Genomic DNA, 22,063 nt, shown 5'->3' with positions numbered 1-22,063 from the left:
CTAAGACCACTCTATATGGCTGTGATACCACTCTATTATGGTACTAAGACCAGTCTAACCTCTAACTTCTCCAAAGGCATAAGCCATAAAAAGGGGCTATATTATTAAGATCATTCTTATTTCCAAAGGGACGATATATATCGAAAGGGCCTATGATCTTAATAATACTCTTATTTTAAAATGGAAAAATTTACTGAAGGGACTATGTTCTTAAGACCATTATTAATTCCGAAGGGACATTATAAACCGAAGAGACTATGACCTTAAGAACACTCTTTAAATCCGAAGGGTCAGAAAAAGAGGGAGAAGAAAAGAATAGCTCGTCAACACAAGCTAAAGGAAGGAGAAAAGAGAAAAGTTCTTTAACAACTCAAGAGAACTTTTGGGGTAAGTAGAAGTGAGGGAGAGGAGCTCAATTTATAGGTGAAGAACCAAAGATAAGTTACAAATTCAATTGGATCAAAAAAAAAAAAAAAAAAGTTACAAATTCAACAGCTATGATTAGTTGACTGTTAGAAAATCAATGATTTTATCTCTCCTCATAAATGAGTACTAATTGAGAAAGTTGACATGAGATTTTTTTTAATTCACACCGTAACACCCTATGTGTTCCAACAATGTCTAACCTGAAATGAACCAAACCAAAATCCTATTTTTAAAAATTAAAAAAAGTAAATTAGTTAAAATCTTTTCAAGGTCACAAACTGAATATTGAAGAATCCCAAAATCCTAAATCTAACTAAAGAGCCCTCAATCCACTAACAATATATGAAAGCAAAGTACTACCATAATTTCTTTACTACCCATCCCTAATTTTTCACCATTTGAATTTACAGTTTTACTACAAAGGTTAAATTAGACATTTTTGCTGTTAGATTTAAATTTTACCTCATATCTGTTGTTACACTCTATTATCCATTGGGTAACACAGCCTACTCCCTAATACCCACCTTTTTCTTCATTGAGAAGCTAAATACACTCTTCCATCATTTCATAATATCTATCCCAACTTATTCAATTCATTTCTCATTTCACTCTCTCTAAACTTTCCACATTCTCTCCCCATTGAGTTCCTTCTCTCCCCACCGATTTCCTTCTCTCCATCACAAAATCTCTGCTTCAGGTAATCTCAATCAGCCATTCCTTTCGATTTTCTTCTCTTATCACTTGCATGTTGTTTAATTAGTTCATGTGTTTGATCCTTACTTGCATTTTGTTTGTTTTCAATATATTTTAGCTTCCAATGTTGTTTTCAGAACTGAGTACCAACTTTCTTTAGTTATTTTGGCATCAATCTTTAACTTATTCATCATATTATAAAAATTATCAAACAAAAGCATTGATTTCATGCTTTCTTGTGTTGATTTTGAATAGGTTTTCCCGATATTTTAGTGTTGAAAGAAGCCATTTTTCATGAGTTTGTTAAATCAGTGTCATATTCATTTTCTACATCCTTGAAGATATATAATGTGTTTTTGTCATCATTTTCGTATAAAGTTCTTAATTTTACATGTTGTAGATCTTAAAAAAATTTCACCCAAAAGGAACTGAAAATGTATAATTTTACCATTTTTTATTGGTAGTGAAGCTTAATCTCATTCTCACATTGTTAATATTGTGTGTAACAAACTTTCTGCTTATAGTTAAACATGGATAACAAGAAACAATTATGAAAAGGCTTCCATATACACTTAATTTTTGGATCTTTGTCACATTGTTCATATTTTGTCTAGCTAAGTTTGTGCATATACACTTTGAGTCTGAACATGGATAGGAATCAACAATTTTGTAAAAGGTGGACTCAATTCTGTTTTATGGTTCAGGGGTTGTGTTTATGCCATTGTTGTTTGGAAAAACTATATAAACTTGGTTGTTTTAGCTTTAATGATAAGAACTTAAATTTTGGATCTTTGTCACATTGTTCATATTTTGTCTAACTAAGATTGTGCATATACACTCATAGTTTGAACATGGATAACAAGAAACCAGTTGAAGTGGGTACGTGTTTGAACAAGGACAAGAAGAAAGTTGTTGAAGTGGGAACGACTTTGAACATGGAAAAGAACAAAGGTGTTGAAGTCGGAACGTCTTTGAACTTGGATAAGAAGAAAGTTGTTTGTCGTCCCTATGACAAGATTAAAGATGTGAATGAATCCAAAGATCTTTGGACTTTTTCCGTTAGGATTGCAGATGCTTGGTCTGTTATGGGTAAATCCAGACAAGAGCATTTCGATATGGTCGTGGTTGATAAGCAGGTCATTCTACTGTCAAATAGTGTACTTCTTTTTACATCTTATTTTTATATATAATCTATTTTAAGTTTATTGTTAATGAGTTGTAATAATTTTTTGTGCAGAGTGACAGTGTTCAAATTACAGTTCCAACTGATGAACTTGATGAATGGAAAGGAAAGTTGGTGAAGAATAAGACTTATGAGATGATGAACTTTAAGGTCCTTAAAAATGATATTGTTTTAAAGGCATGCACTCATCCATACAGGCTTGCTGTCACCGGTGCAACCATTATTAAAGAAGTTGATTTTCCTCAAATCCCTATATTCCCTATGAGGTTCAAAGACTTCGGTGAAATATTGGCTGGAAAGTACCGTACTGATTTGCTCACAGGTATGAAAATTGAAAACATGTACGGTATTCTACTTATAGTTCATATAATAACTATACTTTGTTTACCCATGCTTGCGGATGTCATTGGATGTTTCCATTCAGTCACCAATACAAATCAGTATAAAGGCAGACTCAAATCAGTGACTTTTCTTCTTAAGGATACTAGGTTTGTTTCAATTATTGAAGAGAAACTTCATACATATCCACATCATTGACTTTTCTGCTTTATAAAACTAATAATAGTGATTTTTTTTGTTTTGTTTAAATCAGTGGTCACTTGGTCCACGTATGTATGTTCGATGATTTTGCAAAGCACTTCATGGATTCATTCTCTAAGGTCAATGATGACAGGGTCTTCGTTGTTGTGAAACGTGGGAGGATCAAACCTGCTCATGGTACTAGAGACCTTTCATATCATTCAATTATTGAATTTCCATTTGTAACCTGAAATACATTTTAATTACATCTTATTATTGCGATTAGGAGTTTACCCGTTATGTGTTACAAACACATGGTCTGGTACTGAGCTCATTGTTAATGCTGATATTCCTGAAATCAATGAATTCAAAGCGAGGTTGTACTTATATCAAACTTTTCTTAATTGGTTCTGTTTATCTTATATTCACTTACACAACAATATCTTTAACATTTGAACACAGATTTGCAGAGGAACAACTTGATGATGTCAATCCAACTCAACAGTCTTCGCAATTTAGTCAAGGTTCTCAACTTACTCAGCAAACTGATATTATGTCTAAAGTCAATTTCCTCACTCTTTCTGAGGTGAATCATGTTCAACATGTAAGAAGTTTTATACCTCATTGCAAAGTCAATCCAAATATACTTAAAGCCATCATTTCATAGCTTAATCTTTGATATTTATATCTTACTAATAGGAAACAGTTTGTGTCAGTATCACTAAAATTGAGAAGATCAATGCCAACAAATTTGGATGGACATATGATGGATGCAATTTTTGTGGTAAGGTTGTTCACTTGGACAATGGTGAACTGAAATGCACCAGTAACCATATTAATGAAAAGCCTAAAGCAAGGTTCATTCTATGCCTTATTATCAATTAGAAATTTCAATTGTTAGCTTAAGTTCTGCACAGACCACTGATCAATTAATTCTGAAGTGGTGAATATAAATAAAAGTGATGAAGTGAGTATGCAAATGATAGTAGAATATAATTAATGCATGACTGTTGAGTATATGTTAAAGTAACCATGTGAAATTGCATGCACTATGGGGTGTAAAACATAGCGCTACTTAAAATTTTGGTGTAAAACATAGCTTGCTGGAAGGCGAACTGCACACTAGCAGCTGCTGCCCAACAAGAAAACCTGCTAAATAATGCAGGAAAACAACCTTTAATCTTTGATTCTCCGCCTAAATCGAACAATTTCAAGAAAATTGATGGTAAAAAGTCACTTTTTATCTTAACTAAGTTTCGCTTTTCAGAAGTTATAAGCATTGTTTTGTATTGTATGACTCTTGGTTTTCAAGTTTTTTTTTTACAAATACAATTGGTGTAGAACATAGTACTACTTAAAGTTTTGGTGTAAAACATAGCTTGCTGCCAGTTGAACTACACTCTAGCAGATGCTGGCCAGCAAGAAAGCTTGCTAAATAATGCAGGAAAACGATTGCTGCCAGACACGGCCAGCCACCAAAATCCAAGCCAAACCCCTTAGGAAAATTTGCCTACTGCCCACCACATTTATTACCTCAGTACGCACTCTAGGGGCACCAACTGTAAAACACAAAGTGTTATTCATTTTTTAGTGAGAGTTCCCTATTTTGGTATAAATATTAACAATACATTTTATTTGTTGTTAAGTTTGCATATATATATATGCCTACAAAGCAATGATAAACTTCAATTTATATTGAATAATTTATAAACACTAACACATTCTTTCGTTTAATTGCTTCGTTTTCAGGTATAGAATTGAGGTTCAAGCCATCCACAAAGATGTTAAGGCTAGGTTTTTACTATGGGACAATGAGGTCACATCCATTGTAGGGATATCTGCTGAAGATTTGAAAGAGGAGATGATTGAGGTAACAACGTTTATGCCTTATTAAAATTAAACCTAACTACTGCTTTAACACTGCGTGATTTAGGTTGGTCAATTTCATCCTAAGCTTTATCCTCCAGCTCTAGACAAGCTGGTCTGCAAAGAATTTTTTTTGAAAATTAAGGCAATTCCTGGCATGAATCCATGTATCGTTAGTCAAATTAGTGACAACGAACAACTCTTGACCAACCTGAGAAAGCAATTTGGATTAGAAGAGGTATAAAAATTACTTATAATTCTCATGTTTATAGATATACTGGATCATTCTAATCTAACATTCAAAAATCAATTTTGAGTAGGTGAGTTCAAAGCTTGCAATAGGTGGACAAATGAGTGATGCTGACAAACAAATTAGTGATGCTGACAACAAAGATGTTGAAATTGATCACACTGTAAGTGTTTAATTCTCACATTTTTTAAGTTCAATACCAAAGTTCATACAAATTAAGATTAAAGCCAAATTATACTTAAAAATCTTTCCATCTACAACCATGTGCAGCAGTCACTTTGCGGTGAAAATGATCCATCGTCTACTTCTGCCACCCCTCCTCCAAAGAGACTTTCCCAGGATGAGGTTGATTGGATAGCTTCTAGCCAAGATGTGGAGGCTACCCAACTCTCATCTACTAAGCTCGCCAAGCAACCTAAGCCGACCAAACAGCCAAAGTTAGAGCCTAAGAATTGAGGGAAACTCTTGTGATGAATCACTTTTTGCTAGAAGTTGTTTAACTCAACTTATCAAGTACCTAACTGAACAACTTATTAAGTACAATATGTTGGTCTTTTAAACTTATTTGTGTTTTGTAATATGTTAACTATGTGTTTAAAACATGACAGTATTATGCTTACTTGACTTCCAAGCTATCTGAACAATGATACCAAAAATGTGCTGATGTCAAAATCATCTATTATGATATTTTATATATTATCAATATATATATATATATATATATATATATATATATATATATTTGTGTGTGTGTGTTTGACTATCCAATTTCAGAATCTGGAATATACCTTATTGTACATGCATATTGTGAATCTCCAACAAAATCACTTAATGACATGCTTATGAACTCTTTCTAAACTGATTTTCAACTAGCTAACCACGATAACATGTTTTGCTATAGAAATAGTTCTTCAATAGTATAATATATAGAAACTAACATGTTATCACTACTAAAGGTATATAAATGTTATAAGATCATGCCCAATGAATTATGAACAACAAACATATTCTGAATACTATTGTTTAGATTGAGAACAGAAAAGTAGTTTTACATCACAAATACAGAATTCATGTTTTGAAAATACAATGACTAGAAAAATAATTTATATTTATCAGAAAGGGATTTTACATCATTTGGGAAATTGCAGGTAGCTGTTGAATAGTACAAATAAAGTTAATCTAGCATATGGAAGTTTGGCACTGTGTATTACATCTTGGTCTTAGAGGCTGACTTTGGTAGTTGAATTTTAACATCGAGAAACGTGATATACACCAAGCCTTTTGCTGATATGACATGATGTTGATGTATGAACACCAAATCTTTCCATATCTCTGTTCATCCAACAAATAACAGAGAAAAATATAATTTAACTTTTTGTATATGCTGAAAATAGGTCTTAGGATGTCTATGTAGCCTTTTTGATATGTTTATTTCTTTTTATGCTAACTCTACAATAGGGAAATTTGGAGGGAATCTGAAAATTAACAAAGACAATTTTCCCTCTAATATTTCAACCTAAGCATTCTATAGCTATATTAATTTTTTAATTAGAAATCTAAATCTTTTCAATATCATTTCCTTAGAGATTTACTAATCACATGCTCATTCTCATTTTCTGCATTGCAAGGCAAACACTAACTATGGATGATCCTGATGAACATGATGTTCACAACAAAGCAGCTAAGGCAAGGATGAGGCAAAAACAGATTTTGCAGTCCAAGTTCCCAAAAAAATGAAAAAAGCAGCAACCAGGTTCCTCATCTCCATTTAATGATATCACTAACACTATAATCTCCCCTAAATCACAATTATCTGATAAAAATCAAAACTATGAATCAATTGCTCCAAATATTGCTGCTAACAAAACAAGTCCATCTGTTTGTAACAAAACACTTCCTCAAACTCCAAAACAAACAACACTAAAGGACTTGACAAATAAAAAACCAGCTGTTTCTACAACTTATCAAACACCAGGTGAAAATCCCTTTTATAAACCAAAACACCCTTTTCCAATCAATACCCCAAACTATACAGCATCAAGTTCAAATCCCTATCAAACTAACACCTTCACAGCTTCTCCTTCTATTATTAAAAATCCAACTCTGATATCAACTCATTATTCACAAACTAAAACACCCACTTTCACTAAACCAAGCTCATCCCAATACTACAGTCGAGTTCCTAAGAAATCATCCACTTCTAATAGACTAGGTGTAACACCCCGTTTTCCCCAATATCAAAACTTCTTTAAAAACATAACATTTATCAGAGTAAACATCAAACAACGGGATATCACATAAAAACGTAATCCAAAAACAGTTAAATAATAATTTAACTTCCACATAATATCTTAACATAGCAGCGGAATATTAGTTCATAAACCATAAATCAGTTTGGCACGCAGGCCCCAATAAAGTATCTCAAAAGAGTTAATCAAAACAGAAATTATCATAACAGTTCACGTAAAAGAATGAAGCATGTTATAGCATTAACCCCATCCCGTTACGTATCAGAGCGACCTAGACGACACAGTGAAGGCAAGGCCAACTCACGAAAGCAAACTGCACACTAAGCACGATCACCTGCAAGTTACCCATACGAAGGGCAACATTTTCAAGCAGAAGGGGTGAGATTTCATAATCAAATAACATTAATCAATGTAATTGCGAATCATAAATTAACATCATAATCATCCTTAAATAACATTGCATAATTGCTAAACAGTTATAACATAATCATATAACCAATTATCAGGAGCAACATAACATATTCGATAATCACTTATCACATAATCACGTAATCAATCATTATCAACAAGGCATCTTAATCATGACAATGCGATAATGCTCTTAGACTCCTTATATGCATGTGGTACCAATCGTCATCATAAGTATTAATATACTTTAATCGTGCGGAGGACAAAGCTCCTATAAAACGTGCGGAGGACAAAGCTCCTAATATTCGTGGTGAGGACTAAGCTCAATGAGATGCTATGCATGGACACATATGAACAAAACATCGTAATCAACTTATCAATATGCATCCAATAATTTGGAGCTAAACTTCATCATATACTTATGCACTTAGTTAAATAACGGAAACAGCATAAACAGGTCACATAACAAGATGATATCATTATATCAATAGCACATAAATTGTATCATTATCAAATCCTCATATCTTGCATAAATGTACATTACATTAGCTCATGTTCAATTAATATTATCATGACTTAAACAACTCTACAGACTGCATTTAACGACATCCCTAGGTCTCATTACTAGTTAGGGGTTCACTCTTGATCAACAAGTGCGGCACAGATCGCACAACACACAAACAAGTTCATTCTGGTTGTACTCGCGAGGCGAGAGTTCTTACTCGCCATGGCGAGTACCACTCAACTCCCAAATTAATGTTGTTCTGGGTTCCCTCTGATCCTACATTCATTCCTAATCAATACTAGGTATGTTCAGGCACTCTATGGCATCCAAAGTCCAACTAAAAAGGTCGAAACACAAAATATGACATGCACTCTGCCTAAGCTCGCGAGGCGAGAAAGGGTTGCTCGCCATGGCGAGTTGCACCAAACAACTCGCGAGGCGAAGGGAAGGGGGCTCGCGTGGCGAGCGATGAAGTTCATCACTCGCGAGGCGAGGATCATCCCTCGCCGTGGCGAGCGATGAACAGAAGCACGGGAAGACTAGGGTTTTTCTCAAAAATCCAACACACAACATGGTTCAAAGCCTAATTTTGATTCCATAATCCATCCTAAACATGTTCTAAGGTTAAAGGACGGTTTCTACATCAATCTAAACAAGTTTTTACCGTTTGATCATCAATTTTTAAGGTTTTGACCTAATTCCTAAACTTTTCTAAATCAATCCTAACTTTGTCAATTAATCATCAGAATTACAACAATTAACGCTATCGAATTATTAGTCTCACCCTTACCTTGTTTGAAGAAAATCGCAGCACTCTTGGTCTCTTGCTCCTCTCTAAGCTTTTCTCCCTTTTTCCAAAAGTTTTCACGTGCAATGGTTTTCTAAAGATATTAGGTCTTCCCTATTTATACCTCTTTCTAATCACTTATCTTATCTCACTTTCTCCCCCAAAACTATCTAAAATATCAAAACAGCCCTCAACTAAATATTTTATATTATTTTCAAATCTTTATTTTATTTAACAATAAAATAATTCTCATATCCTTATCAAATCTTCCAAAACTCATAACTCATCATGTCATCGATCAAAACATACCAAAATCATGCATATATTATATAATTATAATATAATCACCTAAACTCGATTAAATAAACGATTAAACGAAAGTGGGTGTTACAACTCTCCCCCACTTAAAAGATTTTCGCCCTCGAAAATTTACCTCAAGCAAACAACTCTGGATAAGACTCCAGCATCTTACTCTCAAGCTCCCACGTCAAGCTTTCACCAGTCGCTCCCGTCCAAACGACTCTCACGAGAGGTATCTCTTTGCCTCTCAACGTCTTCACTTTACGATCATCAATCCTCACCGGTAAAGTTTCTACCGTAAGGTTGTCTCTAACTTGCACATCATCACTTTGGATCACATGAGATGGATCCGGAACATACTTTCGAAGTTGCGACACATGGAAAACGTTGTGCAAATTCGAAAGATGCGGCGGTAAACCCACTCAGTAAGCCACCGTTCCAACTCTTTCCAATATCTGATACGGACCAATGAACTTCGGGGTCAACTTCTTTGACTTCAAAGCACGTCCTACACCAGTCATAGGAGTGACTCTCAAAAACACGTGGTCTCCTTCTTGAAACTCAAGATCTTTCCTACGCTTATCATGATAACTCTTTTGTCGACTCTGCGACGCTTTCATTTTCTCTTGGATCATCTGAACTTTCTCAGTAGTCTGCTGAACAATCTCTGGTCCTAAGACCACTCTTTCACATGACTCAAACCAGCACAACGGAGTTCTGCATCTCCGACCATATAAAGCCTCGAAAGGGGCCATTCCAATACTTGAATGGTAACTATTATTGTATGTGAACTCGATCAACGGAAGATGACTATCCCAAGTTCCTCCTTGCTCAAGAACACAAATTCTCAACAAATCCTCTAGCGACTGAATTGTCCTCTCCGACTGACCATCTGTCTGCGGATGATACGCCGAACTCAACCTCAACTTCGAACCCAAAGCCTCTTGTAAACTTTTCCAAAATCTAGAAGTAAATCTTGGATCTCTATCTGACACAATGCTCGAAGGAACACTATGCAACCTCACGATCTCCTTGATATAAATCTCTGCCAACTGGGCAACAGGGAAACTAATATTAATCGGTAGAAAATGAGCTGACTTCGTCAATCTATCAACAATAACCCAAATTGCGTCGTTCCCTCTATGAGTATTTGGCAAGCTCGTCACAAAATCCATGGATATACTATCCCATTTCCATTCTGGCACATCTAAAGGTACCATCATTCCAGCAGGTTTCTGATGCTCAACTTTCGACTTCTGACAAACTAAACAGGAATACACAAACTGTGCCACATCTCGTTTCAAACCAGACCACCAGAAAATCTTCTTCAAATCATGATACATCTTCGTAGCTCCCGGATGAATACTCAGGCTACTTCTATGACTCTCTTCAAGAATCATCTTCTTAATCTCTTCATTGTCTGGGATACAAATTCTTCCTCGGAATCTCAACACACCTTGATTGTCGATTTTAAAATCACTGTCTTCAGTCTGATCTCTAGCAACCAACAAGTCCACAAACTTTACATCAACTTTCTGTGCTTCCTTGATACTTTTCAGAAATTCACTATCAATCTTCAGCATACCCAGTTTCACGCTCTGAGGTGACCATTCGCAAACCAAACTCATATCTCTGAACTGTTCAAGTAACTCGAACTCTCTGACCATCATAGCGGACATATGCAATGTCTTCCTACTCAAGGCATCTGCAACAACATTAGCTTTACCTGGATGATAATTCAAACCAAAGTCATAATCCTTCAACAATTCAAGCCATCTTCACTGTCTCATATTCAATTCCTTCTGATCAAACAAATACTTCAAACTCTTGTGATCACTAAACACCTCAAATCTCGAACCATACAAGTAATGTCTCCATATCTTCAATACAAAGACTACGGCCGCTAACTCGAGATCATGCGTAGGATAATTCTTCTCATGAATTCTCAACTGTCTTGAAGCATAAGCTACCACTTTACCTTCTTGCATAAGCACACCTCCTAAACCCAACTTGGACGCATCACAATACACCACAAAAGGTTCATCCGACTTCGGCAAAATCAAAACTGGAGCAGTCGTCAAACGCTTCTTCAATTCACTGAAGCTGTTCTCACAATGGACGTGCCACACAAAAGTTTTACCTTTACAAGTCATCTGCGTTAGCGGAAGAGCTAACTTAGAAAACCCTTCAATAAACCTTCTATAGTAACCAGCTAAACCCAAGAAACTTCTAATCTCAGTAACTGACTTAGGAGTCTCCCACTGTGATACCGCTTCAACTTTAGACGGATCCACTGCAATACCATCTCCGGAAATAACATGGCCTAGAAAACTCACTTCTTTCAACCAGAATTCACACTTAGACAATTTGGCATAAAGTTTCTTCTCTTTCAACACTTGCAAAACAATCTTCAGATGCTCAGCATGTTCTTCTTCAGTCTTGGAGTAGATCAAAATATCGTCGATAAACACAACCACAATCCGATCCAAAAATGCATGGAAGATGCGATTCATATACTCCATAAACACTCCAGGTGCATTGGTAACACCGAAAGGCATAACTTTATATTCATAGTGACCATAACGCGTTCTGAAAGCTGTCTTCTGCATATCTTCATCCTTTACTTTAATCTGGTGATAACCTGACCTCAAATCAATCTTGCTAAAAACACGTGCACTCACTAACTGATCCATCAAATCATCAATTCTCGGAAGTGGATACCTATTCTTGATAGTTACTTTATTCAACTGCCGATAATCAATACATAACCGCATACTACCATCTTTCTTCTTTACTAACAAAACCGGCGCTCCCCAAGGTGAAACACTTGGTCTAACAAACTTCTTCTCAAGCAAGTCCTCCAATTGTTTCTTCAACTCAGATAACTCGGAAGCAGACATACGATAAGGTGCCATCGAGACCGGCTTCGTTCCAGGAACAAGATCAATAGAAAACTCAACTTCTCTCTCTGGAGGTACATCAGGAATCTCATCTGGAAAAACTTCAGGAAAATCACACACCACCGGTAACCTATCAATCACTGCTTGATTCTCAAAAGATAAAGTAGCCATTAACGAAAACATCAAGATACCGTCGCGTTCCAGTTGCTTCAGCTGCTTAGTAGATAAAAACTCTGCACCACTTTCCTCTTCGACGGAAGAGAAATGCACTGACTTGCTAAAACAATTAATAAGAACGTGGTTGTACTCTAACCAGTTCATACCCAGAATCACATCCATACCGCTCAAAGGTAGACAAACTAAATCCATTTCGAAATCACGACCAAACATAGACAAAGGACATTTCAAACATACGAGAGAAGTAGTCACCGAACCCTTAGCCGGAGTTTCGACAACCATCTCTCCATTCATATCAGACAAATCAAGACCCAAAGCAGAAATACAATCGAAAGCAATAAAACAATGCGTAGCACCAGTATCAATAATAGCAACTAAAGGAGTATTATTAATATAGCAAGTACCTCTGATCAAACGATCCTCGTTCTCTGTCTGAGTACCAGTCAAAGCAAAGACTCTACCAGTAGTCGGCGCCCTCTTAGGCTGAGTACACTATGAACTAATGTGACCCTCTCCGTTGCAATTAAAGCACACAATGTCCGTACGATTGCAATCAGCTACAACATGACCTTTCTTGCCACACCGAACACACTTCTTGATTTCTTCAGGGCAGACGTTGCTTTTGTGGCCTTTCCCACCACAATTGAAACACACAATCTCTGTAGCATCCTTCTTCTTAGGCTGCCTAACATCGACCATCTTCTGTTTCCCTTTATCAGCAGGGGCACTGTACGGCTTAGGACGACTCTGCTGTCCCTTGCCCTTCCTCTCATTCACTACCTTGTAGTGAGCCTTCGTATCCTCTTCATAGATCCTGCAGCTATTGACCAAATCCTGAAAAACTCTAAGCTGTTGGTATCCAATCGCCCTCTTGATGTCGGGCCTCAAACCATTCTCGAACTTGATGCATCTCGAGAACTCAGCATTCTCAGCAGTATAGTGCGGGTAGAACTTTGACAGCTCCATGAACTTGGCAGCATACTCTGTCACAGACATGTTCCCTTGCTTCAACTCAAGAAACTCGATCTCCTTCTTCCCGCGAACATCTTCCGGAAAGTATCTTCTCAGGAACTCTCTCCTGAAAACAGCCCAAGTCACAACAGCTCCCTCCTGCCCAAGGGTAGGCAGAAGAGCAACCCACCAGTCATCAGCTTCCTCGGCTAGCTGATGAGTACCAAACCGCACCTTCTGATCTTCAGTGCACTGCATAACCCGGAAAATCCTCTCAATCTCCTTAAGCCACGTCTGGGCTCCATCAGGGTCATAACGTCCTTTGAAAGTTGGAGGGTTCTTCTTCATGAACGTCTCCAACATCCTAGCTTCAGCATTCGCACCAGCATTTGCGTTAGGTTGTTATCCCACAGCTTGGGCAACAGCTTGTAGAGCAGCAGCTAACGCAGCATCGTTTCTTCCGGCCATTTCTGATATTCTACAAAAGTAGCAACAACAACATAAGATAGTAATATAAATATTACTAAGAATCGACACGACTCTCTAATTGACCGGACGGACCAACCTGCTCTGATACCAATTGTAACACCCCGTTTTCCCCATTATCAAAACTTCTTTAAAAACATAACATTTATCAGAGTAAACATCAAACAACGGGATATCACATAAAAAAATAATCCAAAAACAGTTAAATAATAATTTAACTTCCACATAATATCTTAACATAGCAGCGGAATAGGCTAAAATATGGTTTTGGTCCCTGCAAATATGTCTCGTTTTGGTTTTAGTCCCTGCAAAAAAATTTTGTTGTTTTTGGTCCCTACAAATATGTCTCATTTTGGTTTTGGTCCCTGGCTCCACTTTTGTGATAATTTGCACACGTGTCACATGATGACTTAACCATTTATTAGAGAAATAGTCCCTGCAAAATCTTTTGATTTTGAAAAAGGTCCCTGCAAAATATTTTGTTTTTGGAAATAGTCCCTGCTTTGTTTTTGGAAATAGTCCCTGCAGGGACTATTTCCAAAAACAAAATATTTTGCAGGGACCAAAAACAACAAATTTTTTTTGCAGGGACTAAAACCAAAACGAGGCATATTTGCAGGGACCAAAACCATATTTTAGCCAGCGGAATATTAGTTCATAAACCATAAATCAGTTTGGCACGCAGGCCCCAATAAAGTATCTCAAAAGAGTTAATCAAAACAGAAATTATCATAGCAGTTCACGTAAAAGAATGAAGCATGTTATAGCATTAACCCCATCCCGTTACGTATCAGAGCGACCTAGACGACACAGTGAAGGCAAGGCCAACTCACGAAAGTAAACTGCACACTAAGCACGATCACCTGCAAGTTACCCATACGAAGGGCAACATTTTCAAGCAGAAGGGGTGAGATTTCATAATCAAATAACATTAATCAATGTAATTGCGAATCATAAATTAACATCATAATCATCCTTAAATAACATTGCATAATTGCTAAACAGTTATAACATAATCATATAACCAATTATCAGGAGCAACATAACATATTCGATAATCACTTATCACATAATCACGTAATCAATCATTATCAACAAGGCATCTTAATCATGACAATGCGATAATGCTCTTAGACTCCTTATATGCATGTGGTACCAATCGTCATCATAAGTATTAATATACTTTAATCGTGCGGAGGACAAAGCTCCTATAAAACGTGCGGAGGACAAAGCTCCTAATATTCGTGGTGAGGACTAAGCTCAATGAGATGCTATGCATGGACACATATGAACAAAACATCGTAATCAACTTATCAATATGCATCCAATAATTTGGAGCTAAACTTCATCATATACTTATGCACTTAGTTAAATAACGGAAACAGCATAAACAGGTCACATAACAAGATGATATCATTATATCAATAGCACATAAATTGTATCATTATCAAATCCTCATATCTTGCATAAATGTACATTACATTAGCTCATGTTCAATTAATATTATCATGACTTAAACAACTCTACAGACTGCATTTAACGACATCCCTAGGTCTCATTACTAGTTAGGGGTTCACTCTTGATCAACAAGTGCGGCACAGATCGCACAACACACAAACAAGTTCATTCTGGTTGTACTCGCGAGGCGAGAGTTCTTACTCGCCATGGCGAGTACCACTCAACTCCCAAATTAATGTTGTTCTGGGTTCCCTCTGATCCTACATTCATTCCTAATCAATACTAGGTATGTTCAGGCACTCTATGGCATCCAAAGTCCAACTAAAAAGGTCAAAACACAAAATATGACATGCACTCTGCCTAAGCTCGCGAGGCGAGAAAGGGTTGCTCGCCATGGCGAGTTGCACCAAACAACTCGCGAGGCGAAGGGAAGGGGGCTCGCGTGGCGAGCGATGAAGTTCATCACTCGCGAGGCGAGGATCATCACTCACCGTGGCGAGCGATGAACAGAAGCACGGGAAGACTAGGGTTTTTCTCAAAAATCCAACACACAACATGGTTCAAAGCCTAATTTTGATTCCATAATCCATCCTAAACATGTTCTAAGGTTAAAGGACGGTTTCTACATCAATCTAAACAAGTTTTTACCGTTTGATCATCAATTTTTAAGGTTTTGACCTAATTCCAAAACTTTTCTAAATCAATCCTAACTTTGTCAATTAATCATCAGAATTACAACAATTAACGCTATCGAATTATTAGTCTCACCCTTACCTTGTTTGAAGAAAATCGCAGCACTCTTGGTCTCTTGCTCCTCTCTAAGCTTTTCTCCCTTTTTCCAAAAGTTTTCACGTACAATGGTTTTCTAAAGATATTAGGTCTTCCCTATTTATACCTCTTTCTAATCACTTATCTTATCTCACTTTCTCCCCCAAAACTATCTAAAATATCAAAACAGCCCTCAACTAAATATTTTATATTATTTTCAAATCTTTATTTTATTTAACAATAAAATAATTCTCATATCCTTATCAAATCTTCCAAAACTCATAACTCATCATGTCATCGATCAAAACATACCAAAATCATGCATATATTATATAATTATAATATAATCACCTAAACTCGATTAAATAAACGATTAAACGAAAGTGGGCGTTACACTAGGGATCAATTTACTTGATCAATTTAGAGCTGAGATTGATAGAAATCCTATGGCACCAGCTTCTACTTCTGCTGAACAAAATGTGACCAATGATGAAAATGAAGGTTCAATAGACAGTGAAGAGTTTGAAGCATATGAAGCAGCTCACGAGACTGAGAGCGAATCTTCTGATGAAGATGACTTTGAGGGTAGTTATTCTAGAGATATGGATCAAATAGATCACCAAGGTAATTTTTATCTATGTAATCAAATACTCATCAATAAATGAGGGTAATAGCATTATAAAATATTTAATCGTATTATATATTATTAATCCGTTAAGAACTGTGCTACTTTGAATAAGTTTATCTTGAAGACAATTTGTTAGATTCAATCACCATATCCAAATGTTTACATTTTTAGGATATGCTGATCTTGGTGATCCTCTTATGGAGTGTCAGAGATGTGGAGCATGCATGTGGTATCAGGAAAGAAAACAAAAATCTAGACACAGTGCCAATCCTAAGTTTGGACTGTGCTGTGGTGATGGGAAAATTCAGCTACCCTATATGGAATAACCACCTGTGTTGCTTAACAAACTACTATTTGATCACAATGATCTTAAATCCAAACATTTCCAGCAACATATACGGTTGTATAACAACATGTTTGCTTTTAGCTCGCTCGGTTTTAAAGTAGACAAAAATATTACAAGAGGTAGAGGCCCGCCTACAATTAGAATTCAAGGACAATCGTGCCATAGGATTGGTAGCATGATCCCAATTCCTGGAGTTAAATCAAAGTTTGCACAGTTATATATATATGACACGGAGAATGAGTTACAACATCGAGTCGAAGGACTAAGGTATGAAACTAATTATAATAATTTTTTTTATAGACAATTTGAACATTGCATTCAATGGTACTTAAAGCTATGATATGTTTTGTCTAGCAATGCAGGAAAACTTGATATTCAAATGATGGCAGATTTGCAAAAAATGATTGATCAAAACAATGTTCATGCTAAATCATTTAGAATGGAATGTGATAGATTATCACAAGGCAATGTTCAAAATTTGAAACTTAAACTCATCTCCGAGAGGACTACTGATGGTCGGATATACAATCAACCAACTGTTTCCGAAGTTGCTGCTCTTATTGTTGGTGATGTCGATTATGCTCCAAAAAGAGATATAATCATGGAAACACAAAGTGGGGAGCTACAAAGGATTGATGAATTTCATCCTGCTTACTTGGCATATCAATATCCACTTTTGTTTCCATATGGAGAAGATGGCTATAGAGATGATGTTCTACACAGAGATAAGAAGACAGGAAAAAAACCAAAAAGAAATCATCTAACAATTAGGGAGTGGTTATGTTTTAGATTGCAAACAAGATATTTTGAATCTATGACAATTTTATGTTCAAGGAGACTATTTCAACAATTTTTGGTCGATGGTTTCACCATGATGGAAGCTGATAGATTAGCATGGTTGAGAAGGAATCAATCCAAGTTAAGAGTGGGTAAGTACAAGACTTTAAATGAGAACCAAAACAACAATGATGCTCACTCTTCTAAGCAAGGTAAGAGAGTAGTGCTGCCATCCAGCTATGTGGGTAGTCGAAGGTACATGGACCAACTCTATTTTGATGGCATGGCAATCTCAAGTGCGGTTGGATTTCCGGATTTATTCATCACTTTTACTTGCAATCCTAATTGACCTGAGATCCAAAGATTTGTTAGACCAAAAAATCTTAAACCACATGATCGTCCAGATATCATTACAAGAGTATTCAAGCTCAAATTTGATCAGCTGCTAAAAGATCTAACAAAGAATCATGTGCTTGGGAAGGTCATTGCATGTAAGTTAATGTCAAATTATTTTCAAATTTTAAATCTAAATATATCTTTTATTTTCATATAAATTTGAATTTTAATTATTTTTCTTTACAGACATGTATACAATTGAATTTCAAAAGAGAGGATTACCGCATGCACATCTTCTTCTTTTTCTACACCCGTCTAGCAAGTATCCAACGCCCGAAGACATAGATAAAATCATTTCGGCTGCGATACCATGTGCAAGTAAACATCCAGAATTATACTAATTGGTGGGAACTCACATGATGCATGGTCCTTGTGGTCTAGCAAATAAAAAGTCTCCTTGCATGAATCCTAAAGGCCGATGTACCAAGTACTAACCAAAGAAATTTATCAACAACACTATTGTTGATAATGATGGATACCCTGTTTATAGAAGAAGGGATAACGGTGCTCAAATTCTAAAGAGTGGAATCACACTAGACAATCGACATGTTGTTCCACACAATCCTCATCTGTTAATGAAATATCAAGCTCATATGAACATGGAGTGGTGCAACCAATCAACCTCAATCAAATACCTCTTCAAGTACATTAACAAAGGCTATGATCGAATTACTGCTGCTGTTGTTTGTGAGAACTCAACAAATCCATCTGGAAATAAAAACGAGGATGAAATCAAAAAGTACCTTGATTGTCGATATGTCTCACCTAGCGAAGCTTGCTGGCGCATTTTTTCATATCCAATTCATGGAAGAAAACCATCTGTTGAGAGATTATTTTTTCATTTGGAAGGTGAAAACTCGGTTTATTTCAATGATTATGAACATATTGATGATGTAATGCTTAAACCTTCTGTTACTGAGTCTATGTTTACATCATGGATTCAATGCAATGCCGAGTACAGTGAAGCTAAAACACTTACATATGCAAACTTTTTATCTAAGTTTGTTTATGACAAAGCTAAACGTACTTGGAAACCAAGAAAGAAAGGTTTTACTATAGGAAGGTTAATTTGGGTACCACCAACCACATGAGAGTTATACTACTTAAGAATGATGTTAACCAGAGTCAAAGGACCAACATCTTATGAGGACATGAGAACAGTCAACAATGTCGTATATGACTCATTTAGGGAAGCATGCTTTGCAAGTGGTTTTTTGATGGATGACAAAGAATACATTGCTGCAATTAAAAAAGCACATGTGTGGGGCTCTGGATATTTCCTAAGACTGTTATTTGTAACTCTTTTGATAACAAGCTGTATGCATAGACCGACACATGTTTGGGAAAATACTTGGCAGTGGTTGAGTGATGGTATTCTTTATGAACAAAGAAGGTTAGCAAACAATCCAGGTATGTTGTAGTTTATAATCTCGATCATTTTTTTAATGTCTTCAAATACTTACCTATGGTTTTCTCACGTAATTGACCTTGCTATTTAATATGATTCAGGTCTACAACTCAATGAAGAACAGATCAAGAATTTAACATTAATTGAGATTGAAAGGCACATGGAAAGAAACATAAGAACATTGAAGGATTTTAAGGGTTTTCCATATCCATCAGGATATGTTGTCGAACAACTTGGTAACAGACTTATATATGATGAACTCAATTACAATGCAAATGCTTTAGCTGTAGAATTTCAACAGTTATTCAGATCTTTAACAGGAACAAATAGTTTATTTGTATACTATAGAATCATATATATTACTGCTGCATAGTCACTAAAATAATATCATACAGATGAACAACGTTCAATTTACGACAAAATCATGTCATCTGTTAGTAGGAAAAAAGGCGGTGTATTTTTCTTGCATGGGTATGGTGGTACTGGTAAAACCTTTATGTGGCGAACTTTAGCTGCATCTTTAAGAAGTCGTTGCCAAATTGTTTTGACAGTGGCTACAAGTGGCATAGCATCTCTATTGTTACCGGGAGGAAGGACATCACACTCAAAGTTCAAAATACCGGTCCCGACTCTTGAAAACTCCATGTGTAATATTGAGGGTGTAAGTGAACTTGCTAAACTTCTAAAGTTGACCAAATTGATCATATGGGACGAAGCACCCATGGCTCATAAATTCTGTTTTGAAGCTCTAGATAGAACACTCAAAGACATTTTGAACAATGACAAAATTTTTGGTGGAAAAGTTATAGTCTTTGGAGGTGATTTCAGACAGATTTTACCCGTAGTACCTAGAGCTGATCGTTCAGACATTGTTAATGCATCAATTAATTCTTCTTACATATGGGATTCATGTGAGGTTCTAACACTCACCAAGAATATGTGTCTGCAACCAAATCCAATGTCTACTAATTCTCAAGAGTTGAAGGACTTTTCTGAATGGCTTCTGAAAGTTGGTGAAGGAAAGTTATCAGAGCCAAATGATGGAAATGTTGAGATTGATATACCGGCTGAGTTTTTGATAAAAGGTTTTGAGAATCCAATACAAGCTATATTTGAGAGTACTTATCTGGATTTCTTCAATGACTACAACAATCCTGAATATTTACAATTTGAGAGTACTTATCTTGCTTCCACAATTGAGGTTGTTGATGAAATTAACGAGTATATACTGTCATTGATTGAAGGTAATGTTCAATCCAATTTATTAAACACTACTGTTTATTTAATGATTCAATGTAATTTACAATTTCGTCGTATATTTTTAAATAGGGGAAGAACGAGAATATTTAAGCTGTGATACTGTTGACAGATCAGAAATCAATGATGAATGTGAATCATTTCAATTTCTAACTCCTGAATTTCTTAGTTCCCTTAGAACTTCTAGTCTACCCAACCACAGAATTAAGTTAAAAGTGGGAACTCCTATTGTGCTTCTCAGAAGTATAGACCAGTATGAGGGACTCTGTAATGGGACTAGACTGATCATTACTAGAATGGCTGAGCATGTCCTTGAAGCAAAAATTATCTCAGGAAAGAACATAGGCAATATGACTTACATTCCAAGGTTGGACATGTCTCCTTCTCAATCACCTTGGCCATTTAAGCTTACAAGAAGACAGTTCCCAATTATAGTATCCTATGCAATGACTATTAACAAATCTCAAGGTCAGTCCCTTGATAGTGTTGGTTTATATCTTCCTAGAACTGTGTTTAGTCATGGTCAGCTTTATGTAGCTATGTCCAGAGTTAAGAGCAAGGCAGGTTTAAAAATACTGATCCATGATTCTAATAAATTGGAGTTATCAACTACCATGAATGTGGTCTACAAGGAAATATTTGAAAACCTATAATGTAAGTAATTAGAATTTATTTTTGTTTCTGATCAGATTATTTTTTCAAAATTCACTTCTGAAATTGATTAGAATTGCATTCATTTTCATGTAGGCACATGACACATGGATGAGTTGGAAATTTTTTGCACACATTCATAGAAACAAAATCCAAGTTAACATCTACATTACTACAACAATATGATAACTTGGAAATTGATCCTATTTTGATTACATATCAAATTTTGCTGTGTGTAGTAGTATTCAAGATATTGCTTATCTATGATGTAAGTAATTTTAGTTTATAATATATATATATATATATATATATATATATATATATATATATATCAGAGTACCCTTTTTATCATGCAGGAGTAGCACAAATGGATATATTTGCTGATAGGACCAAAATTCAAGTTATAATCAACATTACTAAATTCATGTGATAACTTGGAAATTGTTCCTTTTTTGATTACATAGCAAATGATTTTTGTATCATTAAATCAAGTATTTTGATTATGTTATCTGTAACTGAATCAGACAATTATCTATATAGATATTTATTCATCAAATTACTTCTTTGATGAAAAGCATTATTATTCAACCTAATGGTGTGAGAAAAAATTCACATTAGATAAATGGATGTATCTGGATCCTGTCAACAATCCTTACAAAGCTACACATCTACTT

The 22,063-nt window shown here is 35.8% G+C and overlaps 2 protein-coding genes across 2 annotated transcripts; both read left to right on the top strand.

Annotated features, from left to right (window-relative positions):
* The first annotated feature begins 1,970 nt into the window (after window positions 1–1,970).
* LOC112418548 (uncharacterized) lies at window positions 1,971–5,393 on the top strand. Its single transcript, XM_039830313.1, has 11 exons — window positions 1,971–2,255; window positions 2,357–2,624; window positions 2,727–2,790; window positions 2,895–3,019; window positions 3,108–3,198; window positions 3,284–3,425; window positions 3,521–3,678; window positions 4,571–4,691; window positions 4,755–4,925; window positions 5,008–5,100; window positions 5,208–5,393. Exons 1-11 carry the CDS (start codon window positions 1,971–1,973, stop codon window positions 5,391–5,393), a joined length of 1,704 nt encoding a protein of 567 aa, XP_039686247.1.
* Window positions 5,394–19,905: 14,512 nt separating this feature from the next.
* Window positions 19,906–21,391, top strand: LOC112418547 (ATP-dependent DNA helicase pif1-like). Its single transcript, XM_024774940.1, has 2 exons — window positions 19,906–20,725; window positions 20,811–21,391. Exons 1-2 carry the CDS (start codon window positions 19,906–19,908, stop codon window positions 21,389–21,391), a joined length of 1,401 nt encoding a protein of 466 aa, XP_024630708.1.
* The last annotated feature ends 672 nt before the right edge of the window (window positions 21,392–22,063 follow it).

This window comes from Medicago truncatula, chromosome 1 (genome assembly GCF_003473485.1).
Source record: "Medicago truncatula cultivar Jemalong A17 chromosome 1, MtrunA17r5.0-ANR, whole genome shotgun sequence".
Taxonomy (NCBI): domain Eukaryota; kingdom Viridiplantae; phylum Streptophyta; class Magnoliopsida; order Fabales; family Fabaceae; genus Medicago; species Medicago truncatula.
Note: the sequence above shows the minus strand (reverse complement) of the source record. Positions and strands in the feature narration are given on the sequence as shown.

What these genes read in the sequence shown, in the direction of transcription:
- LOC112418548 (XM_039830313.1), top strand. Translation starts at nt 1,971, where the DNA reads ATGGATAACAAGAAACCAGTTGAAGTGGGTACGTGTTTGAACAAGGAC. An exon ending in AATGAAAAGCCTAAAGCAAG is followed by an intron (nt 3,679 to 4,570) that starts GTTCATTCTATG and finishes CTTCGTTTTCAG; the next exon opens with GTATAGAATTGAGGTTCAAG. An exon ending in TGAAAGAGGAGATGATTGAG is followed by an intron (nt 4,692 to 4,754) that starts GTAACAACGTTT and finishes TGCGTGATTTAG; the next exon opens with GTTGGTCAATTTCATCCTAA.
- LOC112418547 (XM_024774940.1), top strand. Translation starts at nt 19,906, where the DNA reads ATGTCATCTGTTAGTAGGAAAAAAGGCGGTGTATTTTTCTTGCATGGG. An exon ending in TATACTGTCATTGATTGAAG is followed by an intron (nt 20,726 to 20,810) that starts GTAATGTTCAAT and finishes ATTTTTAAATAG; the next exon opens with GGGAAGAACGAGAATATTTA.